Source organism: Zonotrichia leucophrys, chromosome 3 (genome assembly GCF_028769735.1).
Source record: "Zonotrichia leucophrys gambelii isolate GWCS_2022_RI chromosome 3, RI_Zleu_2.0, whole genome shotgun sequence".
Classification (NCBI taxonomy): domain Eukaryota; kingdom Metazoa; phylum Chordata; class Aves; order Passeriformes; family Passerellidae; genus Zonotrichia; species Zonotrichia leucophrys.
This window is the reverse complement of record NC_088172.1, coordinates 61235382-61253529: the sequence shown is the minus strand read 5'-3', so window position 1 is coordinate 61253529 and position 18148 is coordinate 61235382. Positions and strand designations below refer to the sequence as shown.

The 18148-nt window shown below is 34.4% G+C and overlaps 1 protein-coding gene across 15 annotated transcripts in view; it reads left to right on the top strand.

Annotated features, from left to right (window-relative positions):
• Positions 1 to 18148, top strand: part of RYR2 (ryanodine receptor 2) — a 383167-nt gene that overhangs the window by 321628 nt on the left and 43391 nt on the right. For 6 of the 15 annotated variants that reach the window (XR_010439574.1, XR_010439573.1, XM_064708448.1 and 3 more), the window contains 9 exons: positions 117 to 213; positions 5242 to 5345; positions 5887 to 5938; positions 6072 to 6125; positions 7748 to 7771; positions 12590 to 12646; positions 13744 to 13843; positions 14736 to 14815; positions 16725 to 16801. Coding sequence is in view for 13 of the 15 variants with exons in the window: in XM_064708448.1 (XP_064564518.1) it covers positions 117 to 213; positions 5242 to 5345; positions 5887 to 5938; positions 6072 to 6125; positions 7748 to 7771; positions 12590 to 12646; positions 13744 to 13843; positions 14736 to 14815; positions 16725 to 16801 (645 nt within the window). In the remaining 2 variants the exon portion in view is untranslated. The remainder of the gene's footprint in view (positions 1 to 116; positions 214 to 5241; positions 5346 to 5886; positions 5939 to 6071; positions 6126 to 7747; positions 7772 to 12589; positions 12647 to 13743; positions 13844 to 14735; positions 14816 to 16724; positions 16802 to 18148) is intronic. The other 9 variants (XM_064708461.1, XM_064708460.1, XM_064708456.1 and 6 more) reach the window with 3 other exon arrangements.

Below are 18148 nucleotides of genomic sequence, written 5' to 3'. Positions count from 1 at the left end.
TTCCTTTTAAATTATTATTGTAATGACTGGACAGTTGTTCAAGCTAAATGAAATTCATATTGGTCAAATCTTCTTTTTACAAGTTTACAGTTTTTGTTTCAAATGTTCCTTTTTAGACACCGAGCCGTCAATCTCTTTCTTCAAGGCTATGACAAATCTTGGATTGAAACAGAAGAACACTACTTTGAAGACAAACTGATAGAAGACTTAGCAGTACGTCTGAGTGAAAGGGGCACAGGAATTTATTATGGATTAACATTCTCCTTGTATAGTAATAATTATAAATCTCTGAAGTAGCTAAGATATCACTTAAGCTATCTCTACCCAAAGAGATGAGCTATAACCAAGTCACTTTGGCAGCTTTTTAAAAATTACACACGATGGAGATTCCAAAATCCTCTCAGGCTCTTTGCTTCAGGGCTTCAATAACCTTTTATAAAGCTTTTTTGCCTAAATTACATATCAATTGCTGTCATTCCCCTATCTCTTATCTTCTGCCCTGTGGAGAACTGGAACAACCTATTCCCTCCTGTTTTGCAGCTAACCTTCATGTATTTGAGGACTACATAATGCACATTAAAGCCATTTAAGTCAAAAGGTTAGAATATGAAACTAGAGGAATCTAGTCTTAGATCAGTCAGTTCCTTCAAACCTGTCAGAGTCTGCTTCTTCACAGAAGAATCCTCTTGGCAGGGACATGAAGATTTTTCCCAGTAGTGAAGTGTTAAAGCCGTGTCTTTAGCCTTACAAATACCTACAATGATTTCCATTTAAGTCTGGGGTCCTCATCCCTTACAATTGCCTCTCTGAAAGGTAGCATTTTCACAGCTTGGGCAAGAAACTAGGAACTGATTCAGTCCCTGGGAGGTCCAACAGAACACAATCTGAAATAAGTCTTTTTATTGTAAGGGGAGCCTGCTCGCTGTAATAGAGAGAGGAAGAAAACCATAAAATTTCTATTAGCAAAAAAAATATTAATCTGCTTTTACTCCTTAAAGATTATGCTTAAAACCAGTCACCCAAGTTGTAAAAAACTTTGAAAATTAGGATGAAAATAGTGAAAGGGAAATCAGCAGCAATGAGCTCAACACAGACAGACTTTGAAAGTTCAGTTTTGCCAGCACACATGCAGAATTAATTTATAGTGACATCCTTATTTTACGAGCAATATTATTCTTACTCTGAAAATACAAGAGACTTCTACAAATGTTTGCTTTGGATACAGCCTTTTAAATATCCTTATGTATCCCAACACAATGCAAGTGTTTTAAATAGTGCAGGTTCAGTCTCAAAAATAATTCTATTTTAGCAGTTTGGAGCATGAGTGTGCATGTGTACACGTGTGCATGTACGTGCAGGTGTGTGCATGTAAGGAAATAGCCTAGCGTGGTAATTTGGCTTCACTGACATAAAGGATTATCTCCTTACCTCCATGATGAACCCATATATCTGCTAAGTTTATTAATAGCTCCTTGCCAACCAGTAGCTTGAGTGAAAAACTCTCTGAGAGGACAGAAACAGACTGACCTGGCTTTTATATCATCCTTTATTTTAAAAAAAGGAAAAAAACCTACAGTAATTCCCTTTTAATTCCCCAAAAATATGGATTTGTGTGTTTCCATTGCTCTCTTTGGGAGACACGTATTGCACCTTTCATTAAAAAGAGCACACCAAACTCCATCTGTCTTTTAAATAAATTTACATCACATTCTTGCTGCCTTAGAGCACTCACTCCCAGAAGGGTGAGAATTTGAGTTTCAGCTTTGTGAATCTGACACAGAATGTTTTGTGGACGTCATGAAAGATGTGTTTGTGTTGCTGGTGAAGTTTCCTCTTAGGGAAACTATACCCTGCTTTAGCAAGGAGTTAAAAGTTTATTGAACTGGCAAGTTGGAATCACAGCCTAGGCTAGGGTAGCAGAACTCATCTGGAAGGGGAGAAAGGGGGAGCCTTGGGCTCTCTGATGTATTCTTGAAGGGTTGTCTGAAGTTTCTGGACAGTTCACATATTAAATAGGAAAATTAATTGATCCAGGACCCAGAAACCATAGGCAAGTTCCCTGTCCTTTAACTCTGTCTAGTTAGTACACTACAATCTTTTTTGCCATAGTGAGTTCTTTCTCAATACTGAGAACCTTGACCATTCTTTTCTGCTAAGTAAAAATTATTGAAAGGAACAAATACAGTCAAAGCTGTTTTATTGCTGACTGTAGGAGTGCCGGGGGTCACGCACGGTAGGGACGGACGGAGATGAGATTGAAGCCAAGTCACATAACTTGTAGTTTATTACAAAGGGCGTGGGTGCAGGGCCCTGTTGCGAGCTGCCAGCCGCAGCTTGGAGCAGGGCCGAGAGAAGAGAGGCTCAAAGTGTAAGAGAGTCAATGGCAAAGGTTTAAGAGCGGAGAGCATGTAGAAAGGAGGGAGTGAAGAAGTGCAGAGGGAAGACAAAGAGACAAAGAAAAGGGCGCAAAGAGGAGCGCGAGAGCGAGCAAAGAGATAAGGGAGAAGAGAGATAAAAAGCACCAAAAGAGAGCGAAAAAAGAGCAAAAAGAGACCGAAGCTCCCGTTACAACACAATAAATCATCTTCAATGTTGAATATGCAGATTCGCATTAACCAATCTACTACAGCATGCATATCTTATAACATTTCCACACAACCTATAAGAATCACTACATTACCATACTGTGTTTACGTGTTAAACCCTAAATCTTATTCTTTGGGCCCCATCTGCCAAGCTGCAAGGCCTGCTCTGACTCTTAGGCCTGCCTGCTTGCAGAGGGAATTGTTTCCTCCAGGGGGGATTACATTCAACTGGTCACATCATTGTTTTTCAGCAACTAAGGTATCTCAAAGGTTGCTTTCATTTCAATATTGCTTACAGTTTCTATATTCCCAAAATCTTTTGCCAGGCAGTCATATTTAAAAGGCTTTCTTGTCTCATCCTCCCCAACAGCTGACTTTGCCAGATCCCAGTGATTTATGGATGGGTGGTAAAAGCTTTTTCTGGGATTTGGGAATTAAGCATTTCCCTCACATAAAAGCAGAGAACTGAACTTACACGTGCAGTTTTTCTCCCTCAATCTTCTCTCCTTAAGTCTGTTATACAGAAGTGAATCTTCTTCTTCCACTTGTGAAGCTAAAGGATAAAAGAATTCACTTGTGCTCTTTTTAAGGAGTTTAATTGTGCTGATTCTTAATTCTGATTCAACATATCAAGCCTCTGAGGCAACTAGATTTTTATGTTTCATGTTAGCATCGTGAGGTATTCAGCACTTTTTATTAATTGTAAAAATGCTTCTGCTTAAATAAATAGGTTATATGAACACAAGCTTATTTGACATAATTGTTGGTGGATAATTGGATGTAATAAATTGTAAGAACAATCTGTTTAATAGAAATTTAGATTATATAAAATATTAATAATACTATAAAATTATATAAAATAATATTTTTTAAATCTTCAACATTTAGAAATGACAGCTAAAACTTACCCAACCTATTTTTTTTACCCTCTTATGTTACATTCAGGTAAAGCTTTTTGTTTTACACTTAAATAATTGTAGGGCAAATGTCTCAAGATGGTGAATATTAAGCATACTTATTTGCCAGAAATTTCAGAAAATCACTGATTCTAGTGTTCATGCTGTGCTTAATAATGAGTTCTCCTTAACTTAGTCATTGGTGAATTTGATCCTCCATTTAATTTCAATAAATCTATGTAAACTAGTAACACATTAACTCAACTTCTGCACTTTTGTTTCATCAGTTTTTATAGCATTAAGGAGATATCCTGGTTGATATCATTATGAAGTACAGAATACTGTCAGTTAATTAAAAGAGAAGGTCAGCGTTCTAAATGAGATTGAAATAAAGAGCAGGGGAAGACATCCATAATTGTTCTGGTCTTGTTATTGATACTGTAAATATCATCACATAGTGAAAAATGTGAAATGAAACCTTGTATGGCCATCATAGAACGGCACATGGAACCGTGTGCATAGACAACCATTGTGCATAGACATCAGCTGAAGGGAATTCTCAGCTGCAGCCAGTCATGTTTGGTACAGTTGCATGAGAAAGGTGGACTTCATAGAAATAGTAGTATTCATAGAAAGCTATAGGCATTCCCACAGGAATCTCTCTGGCATGAAAAATTTGTGTTCTTAATAGACAACAATCCATTTTCCTCGTATCTCTGAAGTGACCAACCTATCCTTATTGCTTAAAAGATGATGTATGGCAATATAATAATGTATTACTCATTCTGTCTTATCAATGCATGGAATTCTTTTTATCTGCATTTTGGTGTATAGTGCTAGATGAAAACAAGGGCAAAGAGTGACCATATTTTATTCAACCAATTTTCTTTGAGCTTCTATATTCTGCATAGAAAAAAGTGTCTGGATGAAGCAATTTTTTTAATAACTTGATAGGCAAAACTTGCTTTCTGAAAATGTCTTTTTGCAAACAATAAGAAGTCAGAGGTTTGTATAGATGCTTTTCAGAACACCGCTTTCGTTGTTGTCGTTGTAGTATTTAGGACCACATTTTCTTTCAAAGAAAGGCAACTAGAGCTAAAACTGAAACTAAAGCTAAAACTTTCAGTCTAAAACTGAAAGAAAAATAACCACATGGAAAAAGAACCCTCTTTATGCATTTATATTTATTATTGAATTATATATAATATTTTTTGTACATTATTGATTGTACTTGTCCTAAAATTCTACATCCTGCGAACATTAGTGTTGTTGGTAGACTGTAGCTGTCTAAAACTGTTGGTAAGCTTCAGGTTTGGATTTCTTCTCCCTCAAAGTCTCTCAGAGTTTCTCAGTGAGCATTATACCTAGCACAGACTTGAAACAGGATTTTCTTTTTTATCTGATGAAGCTCGTTAACGTAGCAACAGACAGTATAATAATAAATGATGGCATGTGGTTTCCACTAGTTCTGGATAACAGAGTAAGACTGAAGTTATTTTCTGAATCTAGGGAAGAGAGTTGATTTTTATGAGGAGAAGAAATCCAAAGCTTTGCAAGGGGCATCGTCTTTGTAAGTCTTCATGGCCATAAACACAGTCGGGGTTCAGTTTTGTCATACTTTGCTTGGAAGTTGCTTCCTCCTGGTTGTTCAAATCAAAATTACCTTTGTTAATATTAAATGATTAGAAAATTGCACAGAGTGAAACATTTTTCACTATAGAGAATTAAATATACTTTTAAATTATTTTTTTTCCCTAAAGAAACCTGGAGAGGAACCACCAGAAGAAGATGAGAACCTTAAAAGAGTTGATCCTTTACATCAACTTATTCTGCTATTCAGTCGAACAGCCCTGACTGAAAAATGGTAGGGATGGTGTGAGACACTTCAGAGTGTATGCAGATTTTCAGATTACTCCTGTATTTGAAGTCATTTATGTCTCTTTTCAAGCGAGATTGCATAAGCTAGGCCAAACCGTGCGTATGAACTTATGGTGAGTTTGAGTTACACTCAAACCTCTTTAGCTTGTGGTATGTAAAGAGATTTTAATATGACTTTTTCACAGCTATGGATACTGTGTTCAGGGCTCACTACTCCTCTGTCTTGTGTCTGTGTTCCCTATTGACAGTTACATTCTGAATATGAAATATATTCTAAGTATAATTAAAAATTAACTGTATTCACTTTACTGGAAGATGTTTATGAATTTCTGAGTACTGTGTTTGTAGCTGGCTATACTTTTCTATTTGTATAAGTTAATAAAGTCTTTATTTTCCAAAAATACTTTAGTAATTATGAGCATAGAAGTTATTTTAAAATATTTTTAAGATGTTTAAAAATATTTTGGCACTTCAGTTCTACTGTAATTAATCTTTCTCATTTTATCTTTCCTCTGTCTGTTAACCAGCAAACTAGAAGAAGATTTCCTGTATATGGCTTATGCTGACATTATGGCAAAGGTAACTTGTTTGATACCTATTGCTTATTTTGTGTTTTAATTAAGTTAGTTTAGAAGATCAAGATAATTAATTTGTAAAGTGTTACCTGTAAATTGTGAGTTATCAGCAATGTTTCCTTTCTACACGATATCAGAGCTGCCATGATGAAGAAGATGATGATGGTGAAGAAGAAGTGAAGAGTTTTGAAGTAAGATTATACTTGTTTTGTTTTCTTGTCATGTTAGACATTATTTCATAGCTTCCAGCTGACATTTATGTTTTTTGGTTCATGGCTTACTGCAGCTTATTATGCCAGTGAACTGCATGTCACAAGCTGGATATGGCAGATATAAGTCCCCCGATTAATATTAGTGAAATAAAAACATGCAAAGTATTACACAAGATTAAACAGAGAATAATTTAGTAGATCTAAATTTATCTCCTTTAACTTTTTAGTTAGGTATTACAGATAGTACTTAGTCTAAAAGTATGATAATAACAGACTGAATCTTTTAAATTATTCGGTCCTACCATTAGTTTGGATTTTTAAAATACCATAATACTACTTTTTGCAGTAGTCATTTACATTCAGTACCTATAATTCATACAGTAGTTTTATGTTCACACATATGTTAGTACTTCTTAATAAAATGTGGTGAACTTCTGTTCATTAGTACTGCTAAGAATTTTTGCTTGTGTTGACAATAGGGGCTCTGTATTTATTAGTGTTTAATGCTGAGTTTTTAGTGATCATCACTGTTTAAGGATATACACATGAGTTAATTACAAGTGTAAGAGTTGATTCCTTGTCCTGTGTTTGCTCTGGGATCTGTCTCTCTTTTTCCATTAATAAAATGACATTTGCAAGAAATTTTGCTCTTCAGAGGGCCACTGAGGGAATTAGCTCTTTAATGTTTTTAATATTTTAATGTGTTTTGGCATATTACAATTCTGGCATTAAAAGGTGTCTCTTGTGTCTTTCAAATCAATTACTATTTATATTTCATATCTCTACTAAAACACAGAAACATGAAATAAATACTTTGATTTTTTTTTTTTACATTCTAAATATAAGGATTGATTTGCTGTAAAACTATCTGTGCTGTTCTGATTATTGAGGAGTGGTTTGGGTCATTTTTACTTTTACTCCATTGCTTTATGGACATAGAATGTTCTGTATGTTTTCTAAATGATGCTACATGATATAACACTGAATTATTTAAGTACATATTCCCTATTTGACTGTATAAAGAAATCAGAAAGAATATAAATACTAAATTCTTTTCAATCACTCAGAAGTCCAGTTGAGTTACAAGTAATATCCTCAAAATATGAAATTTTGTTTCTTGGTAAATATTTCATTATGAACCCAAGTTTCAGTGCGTTTTTTTGATTTATTTTTCTTTTCCCCTGGGAATGCAGTATATGACATACCACTGGCAAAGACTATTCATTCCTATAGGGTCTTAGCAGTTAGCCTCTACATGCTTGTTAGATATCAAAAGTCTCATGCTTATAGATATGAAAATTTTTAAATAGGAAGTCATTGAGGTGTATGAAAAATCTATCAGTAAGAAATTTGTTAGTGCTCCTTACCTAAATTGTAATGGGTTCTTTGTTTAGCATTCAATTTTTTGTCTTGAGAGAAGATCCTACTCATCTTTTTCTCTTTATTATTTTTATTGTAGCTGTGAAACTTATGTTTAAATAATGTATTTAATGTTCAAAAGACAATTTATTGTATGTATTTGGTCAGTCACCTATAGAAAAAAAAATTTGGACTTCTTTTTCTTATTACTATTTCGCTTCTTGTCCTTGCCCTTCCTTAAGGTGACAGGATCACAACGCAGCAAGGTAAAACAAAAAAAATGTGTGTGTATTTGTCTGGGTCTAATTTTGTGATTTTTCAGGCCCAACATCTTGGATAAGTTCAACTAAAGGGTCTTGATATAATTTTTAACATTTCAGTTTCAGCATGACATCTCTACCAAACCCTTTTTGTGCGCAAGCTCTTTAAAGATTTCAGGAATTATTTATGCAGAATATGCCGTGTAAAATTGTGATACTGTTTTGGGGAAAACAGAGTGTTGTTTGGCTTGTTCATGTTGTTTTGCTGTTCATGCCTTTTGTGCATCAGTTATGTTTCTGGTTTTAACTTAATTTGAATTAGTAAAGCAACTTACGTGGTTATTAAGGGAAAGGAGTGGAACTTTTCTTCTGTATCTTAGCAGAGAGGCGTTTCTGACGTAGTGGTAGAGTTCTGTTTCCAATATTTGTCACAGAGAGAGCATCAATCATAGTCCATGTCTGATTCAGATCCTTTGGAACTGAGTTCTCAGCCTTCAGCATTATAGTATTTGACAGAAACTCCTTAGATACTCCTTACCTTAAATGATTCATAGTTCTTCTATGTTTTTTCTAAGAACATAGAGGCAATAGCTCTGAAACTTCATTGTTAATTGTTTTATTGGCTCTGTTTCTTGCTCAGCCTTTTGTGTGTCATCAAGAGAGCCTCACCATTTGTTTCTGAAAGATGTCCCATGGCTATATAGCTGACTATTTGCCTGCTTCATGCAGGTCAAAGTCTCAGTTCCCACTGTTGACTCAGGCCACTTGCTGGTGGTGCTGCAAGGCTGATATTCTGGGAGAAGGTATGGTGTGTGGAGTAGCTAGTTTTTGGTTCTGAGGGGGTTAAATACAGTTATTTTTTCTGTGGTTAATGACAGCTAGAGTAAGTAAAGATTACTTGCTTGAGATTTGAAATGCACAGATTTAGCTAATGGCCTGACTTCAGTCCGTAACTTCAAATTTCATTTCCTATGGCAATTGTAGCCTTCTCCATGGAAAGGAGCAAGGAGATTTTGGTATTTCATTTGCTAGCCTTGTATTAACATTCACATCACAATAGAAAGAGGTTCCCTGGCATCTGTGGGGAGAGATGATGTATTTCAGGATCAACTTTACTCTTACACCTCCAAAAATTTGCACAGGTCTGTTCCATATGGCTTCATATGATAAAGGCATTATTCTGGAAGATGAATGTGCTCACAAAAATTTATTTAAAAGGTATTGTAATTATTTTGAACAAAGTGCATATCAAAAACCCCAAAGGAAATATATAAGGAATCTAATAATATAATTTATTCTTTTTTCATTCCAACAATTCAGCTATTCAAATACTACATATCTATCACTCTGCTTACCTTGTTATCACTAAATCTTATATGCTCCATAACATTTTTTTTTCTTGCTGACTGTGAAGTATTTTAAAAGGGAACAAAAGCACAACAAGAAATAATCCTTGCTTTCTTCATACACGGCATCAATCAGTTGCGCAGATGTGAAACTGTACATACCACATGCGTGTGTCTTTGTATGTGTATTTGTGTGTTTCTTTCTGTCTGGTGATCCAACGTCAATGTTGAAGGCAGTTCTTTTATTCTATCCTGTGTATCCATGTGAAAAGTGTGACTGTTCAGTTTGTTTGGGGATAAAAGTCTACTGCTCCTCTAGACTTTAAAAATGTGTGGTGTTTGAAGTCTTGGATCCTTTTGCATTCAGAGCAAGAGAGATATTTGGGCAAGCTTAGAATGGGATGAAAATGCTGAGTGTATTTTACTGACAGTTCTGTTGCTCATATCTCATGCAGGATAGTCTTATTTTTGTACAATTAATTTAAATTGGGTTAATAGTGTGAACAGTAGATGTGACAATAATGTTCTCTGTATGTTAGTATGTTCCTGTCAACATTTACCTGCTAGTATTTGCTTTGAGTTATTACAGATGTCTTTGCCCCTTCCTCTTTGTCTCAAAGTTAACTTTTTGTCTTATTGAACAGATGCTCAATTGAACAACCTGTAAAGTTGGTGTCACTGTCTCCTTTGATTCCATCTGATAAGAAATTCTTTTAAATCTAACTGTTTCACTAGCTAAATGCAAATAATTTTCTGCATTTGAGTCACTCCTACATATTAATGTGCACTAAATACTTGTAGGATGGGAACTCAAAGAAGGAATCAAAATTTAGCTCTTATTTTTAAACTCATTTGTATTAAATTGATTTAAATTGACTCTTCACAGGAAGAAAAGAAATTGAGGAAATAGAGCTTCCTATATCAGTTCTTTTCATTCCTGTTACTGGTAGCAACTTTTTTAGTAGACTTCCTTATTCACAAATTTTTTGACAAAATGATACATTGTGCTGTCACTTTCCTCAGACAAAAATTTTCATGTTTCTTTATATACAAATAATGCAACCTCATAAAGGTCCAGCCCTTTGAAGATGGTTACCTGTATCTCCTAGTATCACAAATCCTGGATAAACCACTGAGTGTCCATATACGACATATTTACAAAAAGTAACTATTTATTCTGTTAATTAAGATCAGACTCTATATTCAATTTATCAATTCTAAGAAGATTAACATTCAAATAACTATGCAAAAATGTGTTTTGCATCTGTTTTCTCTACATGTAATGGATTGTATGGAACCTAATATATGGTTTCACTCCTACATTACAGAATACATTATTTATTAATAGAATAGTTTGGGTTGGAAAGGACCTTTAAAGGTCCTTGAGTCCAAACCCCTCACAACAAGCGGTGATACTTCAATGATGAACTCCAAAAGAGGGATTTAGAAAAAAATCATATTTTTTATAGAGCAGAAACCAACATATATTGAACTTAAAGGATTGAAGTGTTTATAAATATGTATCTATAAAAAGGTACAGAAGTATTATGCATGAGTACTTGATATTTTAATTACATAGCTTATACTTATGCATGCCTGAAATTGAAATGAACAGATGTTTTGCCAGTGTAAGTCCTGCCTAATAGGATTTGTTTTCTAGACTAAGCAGAAGTGTTGAAAAAATATGAAGACAATTCAAAGGCGAAGCATTCATCTTCTAATAGCTGAGTTGAAAGCAATTTCTGTTCTTTACATATTTTCTTATTTTCTTAAGCTTAATTTCATGATTTCATATTAAAAAAAAAAAGCTCTGTAAAAGTAGGATCTTATGCCAGTGGTCTGTATTTTGGAGCTTAGTGGTGGCAGCAAACAAACCTCCATATGTCCTAGCTCAAAGGGAGGCTCCAATAATCAGTCTCTGTATGAATTACAAGAAAGTTTAAGAATTTCAGTTGTCAGTTAAAGTTTCTCTTTAGTTTTAGCAAGTTTGTTGTCTACAAATTCAAACTAAAAATTGTGGTTTTGGCTAATTTATTTTGGCGTATGATTGCTCATAATGATTTAAACCCCAAAAAACTGAAAGAAGTAGAAAATATTTGGACCTCTACTTTCAAAGAATATGATTCAGATGTTTCCTTGGTTTGGTAGAATGCTGGAAAAAGTCTATAATATGAGACCACATGTATGTACATTTATAAGTGGTCAGCTTCTTCCTATATGAGTGGAAATCATCCAAGATGAAGTAGATTTGTTCCTCATTGAGGATTGGGGTTTGGGGTGTGTTTTTTCTGTGTTTTCGTTGGTTGGTTGTTTTTTCTTTTTGTGTTTTTTTTTTTTTTAATTCTTTTCAGTTGTTTTAAATGTTTCATTTAGTGAAGTATTTTTGCTATTGTTGTAATGGTTTGGTGAATGACAGAAAGCTCAAATCATTGGCTAATTACTTTGGTCGTTTCTTGACTTCAACTGGCAAGCAAGTGGATAAAGTGCAAAAAGCTGAAACTGGTAGCACAGATAACAGTGTAAACAGTAAGCACATCTTAGAGAAATGGGGATACCCTTACTAATTTAGTATGCTTTGTAGGCAATGGGTGGCCCTCTTCATGTAAATTCTGCCATCACATATATATTTATATATATGTGTTGAGTTGGCAGGGAGAAAGCAACAGTGAAAATGCATTGTGAAGCCGAAGAAGGAACCATGATCTTTATGGGTTATCATCAAAGAATGGTTGCTTCTAAGAGAAATGCCTGTGGTGTTTTTGTTGGTGAATTGGTTTGGTGTTTGTTTTCTTTTTTTGGTCTGTTTTGTTACTAATATCCTACACATCTTGATTTCCATGGGAAATGCCACTTTTCTCATCCTAAGCTGTTTGGCAATGCCTCTTTCTACTGTTCTTCTATACTGCCATTGCAAGAAGTTAGTCTGTAGATTATGCAGATTCATCCTCACTGTAAGCATTCTTATAAATATTTGATATTCTTATAAAAAATGTTGAACAATGAAAGTAGTTAGTAGCTGGTGTTAGGCTTGTGAATGGTAAATTTTGCAATGAAAGAAAGATGAAAAGGTGTTGTGTCTAAAACTAAAAGTATCTAGAAATAGGAAAGAGTTTTTAAGAAAAGAAAGGCTGATCAACTTTCAGAGGCTTCTGAAGCAAATGAAAATATTTTATTGTAGCCATACTGAACCTGTGATGTAATGATTTTCTGGTAGTTTGTGTGTATGTGGTGTGTGTGTGCGTGTGAGTGTATGTTTCTGTTTTGTTTTTGTTGAACTCCCAGGAAGAGGTTTAAACATGAAGGCAAAACTTTCAAACCCTAGCATGGCTAAATACAAAGCAACGCTGCCATTTTTTTTTCCTTTTTGTGCCTCCATCTAGATCTGTCACATAATTTAAAGCAAAAAGAAAGATACAATTTAACCACAGGAGAGCTAATAGTGTGAAAAAAAAAACCCTGATGAATTTTGTTTCCGCAGCACGATATTATCAAAGATTTAAGAAACAAATTTGCCAGCCTCGGCGAGAACTCTCTGGTAACAGCATAAATGTCTGTGTTGGTTTGCTTTTGAGTTAAAGGTTTCTTTTTCATTCATTTGAACATATTTCTCTTTTTTACCTCTTCTTTTTTAATTTATTACTCATATCCTCTATTTAGCAAGCCTTCATTTTTTAAACCTCTTCCATCTTCCAATGTATTTTTTCCGTAACTTGGATGGAAAGTTTATGGCAGCAAAGCTGTCATTCTGGCTACTTCTGCTGCAGCTGTTCCTGCTTCTAGGTCATACATGTTTTGGGCGTTGTGTTTTTGGACATGATACTAACTAATTGTGTCATGTTCCTTTTGAGTAAGCTTTTTACCACGCCATCTGATGGACTCGCTGTCATAGGGCTCTATGCAACTTCCATTTTGCAACTTATACTGCTTAGTCATCCTCAATTCTCCAGCAAACTTCAATTAACCTGATGAAAGTTGAAACTCTTCTGGAATTAACTGTGCCTTTATGTTTGCTCTTTATGCTCGTTATGTTTTCAGTAGTAGTTTAAATTACAAAAAAGAAACTTCACCATTGCTCAAGCAACGCCATGCAGTATTGTTTGTTGCCGCTAGAGAATACAAAATATAAAAGCACAGTGTATTCTATCAAATATTCTGTAAGTAGGGGGGCAATCTATATTGTAATATAATGATATGTTTTGAAAAAAATTCTGAGATGTTTCTTTTACTCTGGTATTCAGCAACAACTTACAACTCAAGAGTCACATACTGAGCAGTATGAAGTTATGGTCACACTATAGAAGATTATTAAGAGTATGAACTGTTGCACAAAAACACAGCACAAAAGTGCAAGTTTGATACATGCAGTATATATCATGAGCATGGGCTTTGAACTAACCTAATGATTCACAATTGAGATGAGTCTTTCCAGATAAACTGCTAAAAGCATATCAAAGAAAAATACCAAGTGGAGATTATTACTTGAACCTGTTAATTATTTGTCCAATAGCCTTGTATGTATTAAAATAGTTCATGATGTTGCCATAGAGCCCATATACTAAGATAAAACCAAGAACCTTTGGAGGATTGATAGTAACTCAAATCTCATGTTAAATGACCGGAATTTTTATTCAGGAAAAAGAAATGGAAAAGCAAAAACTTCTGTATCAACAAGCCAGACTGCATGATCGAGGTGCTGCTGAGATGGTTCTGCAGACCATCAGTGCAAGTAAAGGTAAGGTTTTGGTGTGTAGATTAAACTTTAAACCTTATTTCTAATGAACTTTGAAGTGATTTTATGTCTCATTGGGCACAACATGCATATGTTTGGCTCTAAGATTTGCTTTCAAAATTAACTTGAAATTTCAAAATTTTTGACAGCTAATCCAGAAAAGTATAATGAATTACTTTAATGAGATTATTGTTTCTCTTGTAGTTGTAATTAATTTTTCTAGTGCTAATTTTGAGGATGGGTGAATTGCTTCATAACTTTAGCAGCACTGAATGACAAAATGGCCCTTAAATTCTGGAATGTATACAGTTCTGAAGTAGGTGTGGACTTAAGTTCTTTTGTTATTTCCCATTCATCAAATAACTGCTTTATTGGTGTACTTTGATAAAACATTTCAGAAGTTTAAATGATGATTTTTTTTTCCCGTAGAAACCATCTTATTCTAAGGTTTTATGCTTTCATTTTTTTTCTTTTGTGATTTTTTTCCACAATAGTGATGTTTTAAAAACTCCTGACTATAAATTTTGTTTACTGTAATTAAATGCTTGGGTCACTGTCATTTTCTGAATAAACCAGAAGGAAACATCCAGATATTCATGCAGAAGGGACATGTTGGTAATTTTGAAAGCCAGTTTATCATTGTGACCCCACCCTTAAATCAACTGTTTGATGCCCTAGTGATTGAAACATGGTTTATATTCACTGAACTTAGTTATTCCTGCCTTATATTTTGCTTCTTCTGTGTAATTTATACGCATTACACTATGTCTGTAGGCACCCATGAAGAAATTAAGGAAAAATAGGTCAGTTTTACAATTCATTTAATTGATAAAATAATTAATAAAGCATTATTATTTTTAATATGATCCAAAAATATATTTTATAATATTTTAAGGTGAGATGGGGCCAATGGTTGCAGCAACCCTAAAGCTAGGAATTGCAATCCTAAATGGAGGAAATTCTACTGTTCAGCAGGTAAGATACTAGTTTGTTCTACCTTTCTAGCCAGTATAGGTCTTTATACCATGGTCATTATTGCTGTAGTAGCACATTAGGTAGTGTCACTGTCACATACTGTTTATCCTCTTACTCCTGTTTGCAGAACAAAATTGTATACAAAAGTACGCTGCTTGATGGGTATTTATTATTTGTTTACAAGGCTAAAAGATTTGTTTTGCACTTCAGGTGAAAGGCAGAAATTTTATGTTACATCATTTACTTCTGTAGGAATTCTTAGGGAGGGAAGGCTTTCTTGGGAGATTGCCATTGTCCTATAGCCTGCAGAGCAAAATTGCTGACCCCAGTCTTCACTAACTCCACAACTTCAGAAATCCTTAGCTTATGCAATGAGACTCTTGCTGATAAAATCCTGAATAACTAATCCATTGTAAGATAATTTGGTTCCCAGTGGACAAGTCTGATATGTTAAAAGAATCCTGCAGTGCTGTAGAGGCTGATATAGGGTATGTTCAGGGTTCTGTACTAACTGAAGATTCCTATGTTGAGAAGAGTTTATACCTGCCATTACTAAATTATTGCAGTACAGTTTAAGGAATGCAGACAACTGGGAGCAGTTAAGGTCCCAAGTGAAGCTGCTGAATGCAACCAAAATAATGTTCCTTTCATGGGCTGTCTTTGCTAGAAATTGACATGAAAGACTACAAGTAATGTAGAAATTATTTGCTTGAGCCATTGCCAGTTTTTTGTGATGTCATGATATTAAATTGGAAAATCATGAAATTTCTAATCCTACAATCTGTTTTTAAAAATCATTTGGTAAAGACTTAATGAATCAAAATGCAGGAAACAATTAGTATTTTTAGATTGATAGGAATGCTACTACTCAAAATTACATTCTTAAAACATCAAAGCATCAGTAGTGCAGTTAGAATTCTTGGGTTTTTTAGTTGTCTCATTTATACCTGTTTCTTCTGGGGTTATGCTCAATTTTCCAGTTTTCCTTTAGGTCCTAAGATCAGCTTTTTAGTCTTCCTTGAGAAGAGTGGTATGGGTGGGGAGAGAGGAACAATAGTGATTTTTAGAAGTCATTATTATCATCCTCCTCTGGATTTCTTTGCTTTGATTGGTATAATGTTGTTGATTGGGGTATTCTTTTTCTGTAATCTTGAGTCTACTTGGGTTTACACTGATACGTTTTGGTAACGCTGTCTGCCTACGTGCTGCCCATTTTGGAGGTTACTTATTATCTACTTTTCCTATTATTTTTGCAAAAATAGTTTTACTCCATTCACCACATGAATTCTTGTAGCTTTCCTACTAAGATTGACCTTTAGCATTCTGGGTTTTCTTACAATGGAGAGCTCTGGTATCATCCTATCTCTTTGCTCAACAATTCATTGCATTCTAGAATCACAGTTCACTCGGTAAATTCTTGGTATCGCAATCTGTTTTCAGATAGTTATTCGACATTATAATAAAGCTAAAAAAATTTAAAATATGCTCAAATTAATGCTAACATACTACTGCAGCTAAAATAATTTGAAATAAACTGAAGTTAAGAAAAACCTTTTCTGGTGGTGAAACAATAGTGTCAACATAAATTTTTAGCCTAGTAGTAGCAAGAATGCATTTGTATTAAACTCTAAATTCTTCTGGCTGTGTTGACTTTAGTTACTATCTTCATTTTCCATGCTTTCGGAAGGCATAACCAAAATGTATGACCTTTTCTGTAAAGTACATAAGCATTAAATGTTGCTTATGATTTTGATATCTGTATTTTTCTCTGCAAGGGTCTTTAATATTAGAGATATTTCCAAACACCAACATCACTAACAGTATTGAATACATATAGTCTTAAGTTACCTAGGTTGTTATTATAATAGGAATATTAACTCTCTGTGTAAATTATTTGTGTTTGCTGCAGAAAATGCTTGACTACCTCAAGGATAAAAAGGACGTGGGGTTCTTTCAGAGCCTTGCTGGTCTTATGCAGTCCTGTAGGTAAGAAAATATCAACTTGAAAAATTTATTATTTTGCATGTATGTTTTATTCTATGGGATTTATTGTTCTGGAATGATCCTCTACATAGTCCTTGCAAACAGCACTAGGGGTTTATGATGAGCTAGATTTGGGTTAAAGAATAGGATGATGCTCGTGGGGGAAAAATATTGGTGATATGGACCTGCTTTTGTAAGAAAGCTCTTTCCAAAAATATTTACAGAATTTGAGTCTACCTGAGATATGGCAGAAAGCAACTCCAGAGTTAGGAGCATTCCTCAGAGGCAAATCCTTAACTCTGGAGGCATCCAGTAATCCTGCAGAGATCAGGTTAATGATCAATTCTAAGTAAGCACAAAAGGTTTTGGGAAACCCCAGATTTGCTAGAATTAGTCATAGGACCTCTTAGAAGTCAGAAAAAGTAATGAAATATCTAATTTCATATTAAATTAATGAATTTTAATAAATTGAGGTGATACTATGACCTTTTTGTTCATTCAGGTTTATTTTTTATATTAATTCTATATATAAATGTATGTGTTTAAATGTTTTATACATAATTTCTAAGAATGAACTGTATCAGTAAATGATGTACTAGTGAACATAAAACATGAAAGGGGCTCCCTGGATCAGGTGATTCAGTCTTCTTATATCCAAGGTATCACGTTATATATTCTTTTTTCTTAATTATGTATTCTTTTTTCTTAATGCTGTCTGTGGCCAAGTTTCATTTGAAATCAGTGAGGTTTCTTGCCAGCAGAGGTTCTGCCATAATTCTGTGTTAATCTAACTTTTATAACCATTTTTGCTTATGAACAAAAGTTATCCCTGACCAGCTGACATGCAAAGCCCTGAAAGGCAGAATCTCACAGGTTCACAAATGAGATGTGTGAGGTATCATCCTTCCTTGAATATGGTTAGTTGAATACATATTCCCTTTTGGCAGCTTCAGTTTTTCAGAATGTGGAAGGAGAGAAACACTAAATGAAACTAATGACAGTTTCGTAATGGACCTTGCTGCTTGGTATGAATTGGGCTATAATACAAAAGTAGTCAATGACTTGGCTTCCTTATAGCACCTAAAAATGAGTATGTGTATCCTAAATGCATACATTCTCCTTTTTTTTGATCAGTCATACAGAGCTGAATTCTGTGGTCACATTCAGGGCAAAAGCAGGCTCAGGCTATTTAGCTGAGATTTGTAGTCTCCTAACAGACACATATATCAAGTCACAGAGATGTATCTTTTTCAGACTAATATGCTTGTAAACTTCAATGAAATCACACATCCTTTTTAACTTCCACAAAATTAAATATTGCATTTATTTAATTAATCACAGGACAAATGT